The following is an 11,002-nucleotide window of genomic DNA, read 5'->3' as shown; positions in this document are numbered from 1 at the left end:
GTCTTTACACATGTCAGTTAGAGCAGCTACAGTAGACTCCTCTCCCCATATTATCTCTTTACACACTTCAGTTAGAGAGCAGCTACGGTATTATCCTCTCACCATATTACCTTGTTAGAGCAGCTACAATAGACTGCTCTCCCCATATTACCTCTATACACACTTCAGTTATAGCAGCTACAGTAGACTCCTCTCCCCATATTACCTCTATACACACTTCAGTTATAGCAGCTACAGTAGACTCCTCTCCCCACATTACCTCTATACACACTTCAGTTAGAGCAGCAACAGTTTTACTACATTTTGCATTAACAGAAAGGTTGAAATTTTATGAAAAGCTGGTTACAATAATCACTAAAGGTCTTTTATACATTCTCATCCCTTTTTAGATGTAATACCATAGTTACAGCTTGTCAGTGAACGTATAGGAACAGGCTGACAGCAGAGAGGTGAGATGTTTCTGTCCACTGGTTTGGTCACACGTTCAGTGATGCCATTCAGGTATTTTGCCAATCCCCACTCTCCATGTCTGTCAGTCAATCATTTATAGGATCTGTGTGTACGCCGTACGGTAACACCTGTAGGGAGGCATTTCCCAAATGTTGACTGTTATTTCCTTGGATCAGTATGTCACTGCTGTGTATTTCTTTGGAGCAGCCTCTATGAGCCAGTTTACCAGTCAGGTTAAATACATTACATTTGAACAAGAACACTTCTCTCACTTCAGGGACTGAACAAACACTCAGGTAGTGAAGGAGGAACAAGATGCTTATTCTGCTGAGCTACTGTGCTTCTGAGTTGACACAAGCCTGAACTCAGCATCTTATTTCAAGGGTTCACACACCATTGACAACAATAACACAGGGTCAAACTAGCGAACGTACAGTACGTAACCTACATTCATCAGCTTAGAATTGTTTTTGTTGCACAATGTGAACATGACCAGCATCTGGCTTGAACCCTCCTGGTACACCATATAGCCCCCACCATTATTTCACTGACCTATACACAGGGTTCCCACACATTTCAAAATTCAATACTTTTCCAGACTCAAATTTCCAGACTCCATGGTCATTTTCCACCTGTCACTGAGGGACTGACTGATGAAGTTCCACCATTGGCCGGCCGACGGCCATTGCTCTTCTCATATCTGCCCAATGCAAATTCAGAAATAATAAAGATTGGGATGGGCAATATATCGAGATTATATCGATATCGTTCATGATATGAGACTAGATGTCTTATATTTTGGATATTGTAATTTCGTGATATGGCATAAGTGTTGTCTTTTTCTGGTTTTAAAGGCTGTATTACAGTAAAGTGATGTAATGTGAACTTACCAGACTGTTCTAGCTGTTATTTAATTTGCCTTTACCCATTTAGTCATTATATCCACATTACTGATGTAAAAAAAAACTGTAAATAATTAGTCAAAGCACCAATAGTCAGGGAAGGAAACCTTGTCTTTGCATTTTATTTTGATCACAGTCTTGTTTTAATAAAAGTGCTCATGACATCTCACATGTGGCTTTGACTTAAAATTGATCATTTAGCCCACTTTGTGGAAGATACAGATATATATCATGTATATATACACATATATATATATATATATCATGTATCACCATTCAGCCTACAAATATGAGATATGATTTTTGGTCCATATCACCCAGACCTATTCAAATGTATTTTGAATGCCTGCTGTGGAAATTGTGTTTATTGCATAACAACATAACTTATTTCAAAATAAATAATTCACAGCTGGAATTCTTGGAATGTCAATAGGCATTTTTCCTATATAATTTTTTCAACTGCAATCTGTCTGAGTGCAAGCTGCATGATCATAATTATTTCCCCATAAGGGTCCTGAGCTGCTGTGCCATTACCCACACATGACCTCTAGAGAGCGCAATTGGGCAGACAATGAAAGCGCTACATCCACTAAATGCCAAAGGACTCTACGAATAGGACTGACATGTGAAATGAGCCGGTGGACTTTAAGCCAAAGACAAAAATGTAGCAAAGTGCTAGAAAAGAATTGGAAACTCATGTTGCATCACATCATGTCTGCTGCTGCTGCTTTAAGAAACCCAGTGTATGAAATGTCGGAGTTCATAAATAGGCTTTAACAGTAAAAACAGCCCAAATCTTTTCCACAATATCAGCAAATCCATTTCATGGGTTTCACCAAATCAAAGCCTGTCCTACCGGAGCAATGTGTGAAAAGGAAATGAGAAGATGACTTTGGAACAAATCGACAAGTGGCCAATCAGAAGACAATTGGGCTAGTTTCATGTTCATCTGGTCCTCAAGATCTTATGATTGTCTGTTTAGTGGATGTTGAGTTATTTTGTCTTCCACCAAGGACCACAATGCTATAACTAACAGTTTCCATGTTGTGTACTTCTCCATTTCCCCAAAATCAAGTCAAATATGGCGCAGTGTTCTTCATAACCATGTCAAAGTGGCAGCTTTAGACATGATGAATATGACGATTTTAATATCAGGGCTTACGGAGGCATTCGTCTTTATGCACTCATTTACCAACACCTCTAAACATGACTTCCTCCACCCTGCTGATTTGTGTTAAGCAAAGATCATGAATGAAATTCACATTTGTTGGGAGAAAAAACTGTTCAGAGAATGAGAACTCAGCTTATCTGTATGGAGCATGCAGCTCACATTTCCCTACTAATAATGTAAATATGTGTGTAAATATCAGCATGTATGATCCAGGGACAAGGAGAGGCATGCAACATTGGGGTGAGATGTCAGTCAATGCACAGATGGAAAACATGCCTGTGCATTTGATCAAAAGCATCCTCAACAGACCTGTGTATGGTGTTATGCCTAGCTATGCATGTGTAAATATCAACACTCTCAGCAAAAGACATATCAAATTGTCACAGCAGTGCGAGTTGAATGAGAAAATTCACGTCTTTTTATTTATTTATTTTTTATTTACCATTGCCTTGACCCAAAAAGCGCCTTGTATCATGCATGAGGAGGGGAATGAATAAATCCACAGCAAACGTCTTACGAAGATTTAATGTACATTTATTCTTAACACGTGGAACATATAGTATAAAGATTTCATACTGAATAAATGATATTCATTAAGCCAAAAAAGGAAGAAAAAAAAAGAGGAATTTACATCAAGTTTTTAGCTACATCGTCTGAAATACAAATATGCAGAATCCGCATCACTGGAAAAAAACAAAACAAAAAAAAAATCAAAAAAAATCAAATGGTTTCTTCATCAAGGTCTAGTTGTCATTTCTGAAGGAGCTCAAATGGAACCGCAGACACGATTTTTGTTATATTCTCTACACCCGGACCGGAGACGATCTGAAAGTCAAAACTGTGGAGAGGGGAGGGGAAGTTGCGTTGGGACAGCAGCGAAACACCCCTGGGGTAGCGCGATACGAGCAGGGTGAGGTGCCGAAAAATAACAGAGAGGGGATGGGCGGGTGGGGTCAAGTAATTACATGGCGTACTTGATGCAGGGGGCAATCTGATCTGGTAATTCATCAAAGATTAAAAATGGTGAAGAGCAACAGAAGGTGAGAAAGAGAGAGAGAGAGAGAGAAGTGTAATGTACAACATCATATATACACTGCAGCTTGGACTGCATCTAGAGTTGAGGACCAGTCCTAAAAGAGGTGACTTTTTTCATATAAGGGTCAAGTCATACAATCAAGGGACAAAGAGAAGAGGTCGGGGTGTTGTAGGTTCACGATACTTTGGGGGGAAAGCCGTTTTCTCTCTCGACATTAACTAAAATTGTTTTTAAAAACTACAGTTTGCTGCCAAGCCAGCGTATCTCAGTGTGAAACAGTATTATTACAGTATGTTTACAGTTTTTAAGGTGTACAGTACAGAAAAAAGTCCTACAATCTACTGCACAGGCCTCCCATGACAGATGTCTGTTCACAGCCAATAATGTGGTTCCTGTGGGGCTGAGTATATAGTATCCAAGTTACAGCAATTATACCACACCAGAGTCCATGAGTCTATTTAGCCTCCAAACATGAACCAGAATATTGTTTTGTCCGTGCCCTCTGCCACCTGCCGACCCCCCAAGGGAGAAAGCGGGCACATATCACCCAAACTCACTGTAAACGAGACAGCAACTTTGGTTACAGTTTTCTGTTTTTATTTTTTCTGAAGATTTTTCTTTTCATTAAAAAACAAGTCATTTTTCCCGCAGGGCAGCACACTCTCTCCTATGCCTGGGTCCCAATCTGCTCTTCTTGCCAGTATCTTTCTCGTCCCAATTTTTTTTTTAATCCACAGCTACTTCATGATATTCCTTCCTTTAGTGAGAAGCAGGGGGGTAGAAAGACAGTGGAATCCGAGGTGATTTTGCATAAATTAAAAAAAAAGGACAGTCAGTTTTGCTCTTAGTTCTCTTCACTCACACGCAACAGACACACAAAAAACAAAAAAAGGGGGAGGGGGAACGGAAAGAGGTGGAGCTGAAACCCCCCACAGCTGTCATGACTGGCCAATCAGAAACAGTACGTCACAGATCACATTGGACACCAGAGAGTTCATAAGTGGGGACACCGAGATGTCCAGTAACCGCGACTCGTACAAAGTGAACTCTGAGTGGTTTTCCTCCACCTTGGCCAGGGCGTGGAGGGCCCGCGCCGCCCGCCGCATCATGTCCACACTGGTGGGCTCAAAGTGGGCGGCGCCCTGCATGTGCAGCAGGGAGCTCTGGCTCTGCTGATACTGCGTGGCCGCTAAGCTGTCTTCCAGGAAGCCCAGCAGGTTCCCTACACTGCCTTTCTGCACCGCTATGGCCCGCGCTGCCAGGCTGTCGCCCTGGGCCAAGTTGGCCAGTAAGACAACCGACATTTCCCGGCAGACGGCCACCTTACGCTCGCCGACCAGGCGCACCAGCGAGCCGTAGAGCTTCTCCAGGCGGCTGAACGGCGGCGTTGCCAGAATGAGGTCGACGTTGTTGTCCTGGATGCTGAGCTTGCTGAGGGTCTCGAGGACCAGTCTCTGGGGGGAAAGTGAGCTGTGGGGCCCCAGCGTTGGGAAGGGGTCCAGGGCCTCTGCCGAGGGGCAGACGGCCCAATGGAGCAGCCCATCCAGCAGCGGTAGGCATATACTCTCCGGGTAGATAGAAAGGTCCAGCTGGCCTGAGATGTTCGCCAGAGTGACCAGGCAGTTCTCCCTTAACACCTCCAGGCAGTCCCACCACCACTCGTCCCTCTCACAGCTCACGCCCTCGTCCTCCTCTTCCTCCTTCTCGTAGGTGACCGGCGCCTGTTTGCGTTCGGGGTGCCTGTGGTGCAGCAGCACCAGGCGGCCCAGCAGCAGCAGGAGGCCTGGGTGTTTGGACATCTCCTGGTCGTTGCCGGGGATGAAGGAGAGGCTGCGCACGATGTTGGAGACGCAGATGCAGCGGCGAGCCAGCGAGTCCTGCCAGTCCGACAGCGTGCTGAGCGGCGTCTCGTCCTTGCTGTGGGGCTCATCCTCCAGGATCTTGATGTTGCGTCGGCTCTGCTGCTCCGGGTTGATGCTGAACAGGTACTTGCCGTTCTCCTTCTGCTCCTCGGCGCCGCCGCGGACCACTTCCTCCGTGACCGACCCCGGGCGGGCAGACAGCACGTCGTCAATGGTGGCGGTGACCGGAGCGCTAACAGGAAGAAGAGGAGGAGGAGGGGTCTTCTCCGCGGGAGACTTCTGAGGTTCAGAAGACTGGGGCTGTTGCGCCGGAGGCTTATTTTCCCCATTGGCCTTGGTGTTCTCTGTGTTTTCCGTCACCGTCTGAAGCACTTGGACCTTGTTGTGGCTCGCGGTGGCTGCTGCCGTTCGTTTCCGCAGCTTGAGAAGGTCCAGCCGACTCTCGAAGTGGGTCTGGATGTGTTCGGTAGTGTCACCGCCGCCAATACTCCAGTGTATCAGGCCGCTGTCGAAGGTCTGCCGCCGCCTGCGGTTGGAGGCGCGGTTCGCCAGGAAGGGATTTTTCTTCCGCACCACCTTGATGGGGAGTTTATCAAACTTGCTGGCCTGCTTGGGCTTCTCCACGGGGACGCCGGGGTCCTGGTCTGACCCCGAGGCGGAGGCGCTGGCTTCCTTGGAGGAGGACTCCCCTTCCCTCTCCTCGTCCTCCTCCTCTGAAGTCTTCTCTGTCTGGGAGCTCTCCTCCTCCTGCTTCACCTGGACGAGCGTGGAGGGCTCCGGGTCAGCCTTCTCCTCATCTTCTTCCTCCTCATCCTCTTCCTCTTCGTCCGTGTCCATGTCCTCTATCTCGCCGGTTGGGATTTCGTCGTCAGAGCTGTCCTCGGCGGCGTTGGGGTCTATGAGGGTGCGCTGGCCGGGGTCTCCCACTTCGTACTCCTTCAGGATGCCAAAGATCTCGATGAGGCAACGTCTGAAGTATTCCACCACCAATTCCAGAAATCCAGGCAGCTGAGAAACCATAAAAAAGGGTCATTACCAAAACGATCCCATAAATAAATCAACATGCACGAGGCTTCTTGGATTAGTCACTATATTAATGCTTTACATGTATTTTTAATGGGTGTGGGTTTATGGAACTTACCTGGCAAAGGTTAAAGGTAGAAATGCTGTTGTCGTCATACAGTAGAATGTTAATGGTGTCCAAGGCCCAAGTGCTTTCAGCTAGTAGGCCTGACTTTAGCGACATCATCACTCTCCAAGCCTCAGGAGTGCCTGTGAAAAGACGCACATAGAATGAACATGGATGACTAAGCTTCTTTATCATGATCAGTTATTTCATTTGTAAACAATTAGTGGCGCACAAATGGCATCTTCTTCTTCATCTGATTTGGCATCGATCCAAATAATTGTACTTTGAACCACAAACAACGCTGTCGGATATCAGATTGTAAAACCTTTCCGGCAGGAGGAAAAATGTCTCATGGCATGTGAAAACGCAGATATTTGTCAAGTTCATAAACACAGCATCTACTGTTTAGAAAAGGAACCTCGGCTATACAGTCAAAATGTCATTATTTTATTAGGCTTAACCTATGACAGTCTTCTGTTAACATATTGTGAATAAGCTTTTTTTTTGGGTCTTTCAATATCTTTTTCTTTATCTTCATCCTCTAGCTTATGTTGTGTAGCCTATTAGTAGCACTATGATCAATATTCATATCATCTGATCTACTTTAAGTACTTAGTATGTACCAATGTCTTTCATGGTGAGCCGCTTGCGGGGCTTCAGGTGGGGTTGGCTGGCCTCCACAGAGCCAGGTGGGAAGGCCATGTCCCGCCTGATCAGGGGTGGCTGCACAGGGGCCTGGCCGATGTGTGAGGCGGGCACCGGGGGTCCGGCTTTCTGCATCTTGATGCCCGGTGGCATGTAGGGGGACTTGCTGGGCGACGTCCTGCTCTCCATGGGCCGGGGCATGGGTGCCGGGCTCGACACCTGGGGAATGTGGTTCTGGGTGGTCTGGTAGTTGGACGGCAGGGGTCTGGACATAGGCGGTCCAGAGCCTCCGGGCCCATACGGGGGCTGCCGCTGGTTGACGTGTCCGGGCCACTGACCCTCGTGGTTCATGCGCTGGTCTGCCGGCATTATCTCCTCGGAGCGGTTCATGCCGTGGTAACCGGGGCCCTGGCCTGGAACAGGAGGTCCCTGTCGGTTGGGATAGTTGGGGTAGCCCATCTCATTACGGCCCTGCCACATGGGGCCCTGGGGGCCGTCGGGACCTGAAGGCATGGGGCTTCCCATCATCTGGGGAGGCATTGGGGACTGGGAGTTGGGCCCTCCAGACGACGGTCCTCGCTCCCGGCCGAAGGGAAAGGGGAACTGGTTCTGTGGACCCGGTGGTCTGCGGTCCCCTCCAGGGTAGGCGTTGTACTGGTTGTACATGTCTTGTTGGCCCTGAGGCCCTGAGGGCTGGGGTCCTGGCTGCTGCTGACCACTGTAGGCGACGTTGTACATTTCTCCCTCATGACGCTTGGCAGGAGGGCCATAGCCTCCATCCACAGGCCGCTTGTAGTTCTGTCAGCAGACGATACAATATTATCAATAACAATAGCTTACCTTATAATAATTATAGGAATTCAAAGCATGAACCTGTTAATCATATAGCAGGCACAGATAGTAATATTTATGAAATGTATCTTAAATCAATGGAACATTTACAAGGGCAATCAAGCTGCAGGTGGGAACACAGCGAGCAACGAACAAAATGTTCTTACCGGTTGTTGCTGTGGATACATTCCTGGCTGCTGATTTGGGTATGGGCCACCAGGGGGAGCTCCTTGGCCAGGGTACTGATTAGGATAGGTCTCATGCCTGCAAACCACAACAAAAAAGATTTCAGATTCCTTTTCTTTTTCCTATTTCAACAAGGCAAATGTTGATAACCCTCTCACTTAATATTGCAATATACATTAAAACCATCGTCTGTTTCCTTCGGTCATAATAAGAGCCAATCATAGCCTTGTGTGGTCTAAGGTGAACAGTACTGACCGCTGCTGCTGTGGAGGGCGGCTGGGCGAATACATCCCTGTGTCGGCTCCAGAAGGCATCAGGTTGGGCTGAGGAGTTCCTGGTCCCATGCTGCCTTCAGGGCCCATGCCTGGCTCTTGTCTGCAAACACAACAAACAATACTCATCAGTTGACGTTGTTACAGACAAATGTGTCTCGGATGTTAATCACAACTTGCCTCTATGATTCAAACTAAATGCTCAAATCGGTATCCTAATTGGTAAAGAACACGGGATCCAGGGACTAGAGATGAAAACCTGTTTCCAAGGGCACTACCACCACAAAAGTACAGCCACAGTACCGTTGCGGCAATCGTTAGATTTACTTCTACTTGCACCAGTAAGAGTCCAAAAAGATATCAAATGAAAGCTGAGAATCCACAGATTCCAATATTAGTCGGATCACTCGACGACCAAAACTCATGGAACTAGCAGCCAAAGAAAAACACCTACTGCTGCTACTGTGGTGGCAATAGCGCCCCTGGAAACAGGCAACATCTGTAGCCGTCTTGGCTAATTCTGGCATATTTCTTTGACTGTGCATTGTCCCTGTTAAATAAACCAAACCAAACCAAACAGCGTGAGGTGGAGGGCTTACCTGCGGTCGTATCCCGGTCCATATGGGTATTGTTGCCTCTGGCCCATCTGCATGTTGCCCATAGGGCCGGGTGGGCCTCGGTTATACTGTTCTCCCATCCCACTGTTAGGACCTGGACCTGGGCTCATGAACTGCTCTCCAGCTGAGAAACAACATGGACACCATATTGTTAGATTCAGCTCAAACTGCATTTTCATGGATGAGCTGGCGGGTGGATAGGACCCTCACCTTTCCTCATGCCACCGAAGGGGTCCTTGTTGGGCTCGTAGGGGCCCATCCGGCCCATCATCTCCGGCCCGCCCATCCCAGGCTGGTAGCCCTGAGAGTTGGGAGTCATGGCGTTCCTTCTGGAAAACGCCGGATCTCCGCCGTCGGCAAAGGGATCCTGCAGATTCACGCTACTCCTAGACGAGGGCAGGAGGCTCATTAGTAAAATATATGCATAGCTTTTGTTCCATATTCTCATCTTTTTCTCATTTGCTTTACATTCGGGGTCCTTTCACAGTCTCAATTTCTAAATTCTAGAATATTTACAGACCCTCATTTCTTGATTTCAAGAGATTAGACTTCAATATGATTTGCTGACAAGTTGTTTTGCCCTTACTAAAGAAGCTGTATCACTCTGTAGATGAAGATTATTCTTCACATCAAGATATATCAAAATATGTGAGTAGATAGGGGTCTTAAAGCACATAAAATGTGTAGTATATCATATATCAAGACAGTATAATTTTTTCCATACCTTTCCAAAACTGAGCATGGATATCTTGGATATTACCAAATTAGTTTTACATAATATTTCAAGACTTACCAGACCTGTGTGGGAACACTGTAGATTACATTTGATATTGGTCATTTTGAATTTTCTATATCAATGTTTCAAATCTTCGGTATATTTTCATATTGTGCAATGTGCTATATTTACCTACCTTCCATTGGCTTTCAGTCTCTCATAAAGTTCTGCTGCTGTTATTTTGCAAACCACAATAAAAGGTTTTGAGTTTTGCTATCTTCTTGATTACGTTCTATTTTTTGTATTCTATTATTTGTCGCTGCAATTCCCCACGGGGGATCGTTTGAGTTTGATGTTATCACCATCATTAGGTCACCATTACAAGAAACCCGAGCGTGCAGGAAGTGAGGCTGTGGCGCCCGACTCGTACCTGACGCTGGGCATCGGGGGCATCTGGGTGTGCGGGGTGGACGCCGGGGTCGGGGGCTTCAGGTCTCCCCCCTCTGCCATGGAACTACTGGTGGACTGGGGGGTCTGGGGGCCTTGGAGAGATCCGGAGCCCGCTGTGGAACAAGAGCACACACAGACACACATCTGAGTACAGCAACCAAGACAGGGAAAGCAAGGACCAAATCCGCCAGCTTGTAATATTCAAAGATTTCCAAGAATTCAAAGAATCCAGCGCCTGAGGATAGGATCCAAGGAAAGGGGGGGGGGGGGTTGATAGTTGATATGGAGCGGATAGCCTTGTGGTTGGATAGGCTGAGCGCTGCTGGGGGGGGGGCTCTCTGGAACACATGCAGCTTTTTTTTGGCAATCCTAAATCCCATTAAGAAATTCCTGAGGGCTGCGCGGAGGAGCGCCGTTTGTGTCAGAGCTGACTGGCTTTTGAACACGGTGCAGCCCAGCGAGAGTGTTGAATCCTTCAGCTCATCACAGCATGCCAACAGCCCCCCACACGTCACCCCCCACCCACCGGCTCTCGGAGTCACCAGGAAACAATGATCTAAGAACCCTGACTCTGACAGATTACATACCGCCTTGGCCTATAGAGAGAGGGGAGGGAGAGGAGAGAGAGCGAGAGCTGTACATGTGACTGAGTGATGGCTTGTGTTGTGAAGTGTGTGTGTGCGCGAGCGGCATCTCATCCTTAACCTCAGCTCAGGACTTCTCACTATTAGCACGC

General features: G+C 47.1%; 1 protein-coding gene across 1 annotated transcript in view; it reads right to left on the bottom strand.

The window, feature by feature from the left end:
• Window positions 1-3,035: 3,035 nt before the first annotated feature.
• arid1ab (AT-rich interactive domain 1Ab) overlaps window positions 3,036-11,002 on the bottom strand; it is a 72,594-nt gene continuing 64,627 nt past the window's right edge. The window contains exons 13-20 of the mRNA XM_083646786.1: window positions 10,247-10,379; window positions 9,312-9,487; window positions 9,084-9,225; window positions 8,468-8,587; window positions 8,194-8,290; window positions 7,174-7,993; window positions 6,563-6,693; window positions 3,036-6,429 (exon numbers count right to left, since the gene is read on the bottom strand). Coding sequence (XP_083502912.1) covers window positions 4,498-6,429; window positions 6,563-6,693; window positions 7,174-7,993; window positions 8,194-8,290; window positions 8,468-8,587; window positions 9,084-9,225; window positions 9,312-9,487; window positions 10,247-10,379 — 3,551 coding nt within the window. The 3' untranslated portion in view covers window positions 3,036-4,497. The remainder of the gene's footprint in view (window positions 6,430-6,562; window positions 6,694-7,173; window positions 7,994-8,193; window positions 8,291-8,467; window positions 8,588-9,083; window positions 9,226-9,311; window positions 9,488-10,246; window positions 10,380-11,002) is intronic.

The sequence above is a fragment of the Poromitra crassiceps genome (genome assembly GCF_964638095.1).
Source record: "Poromitra crassiceps genome assembly, chromosome: 11".
Classification (NCBI taxonomy): Eukaryota; Metazoa; Chordata; class Actinopteri; order Beryciformes; family Melamphaidae; genus Poromitra; species Poromitra crassiceps.
The sequence above is the reverse complement of the archived record's forward strand: the minus strand, read 5'-3'. Positions and strand labels throughout refer to the sequence as shown.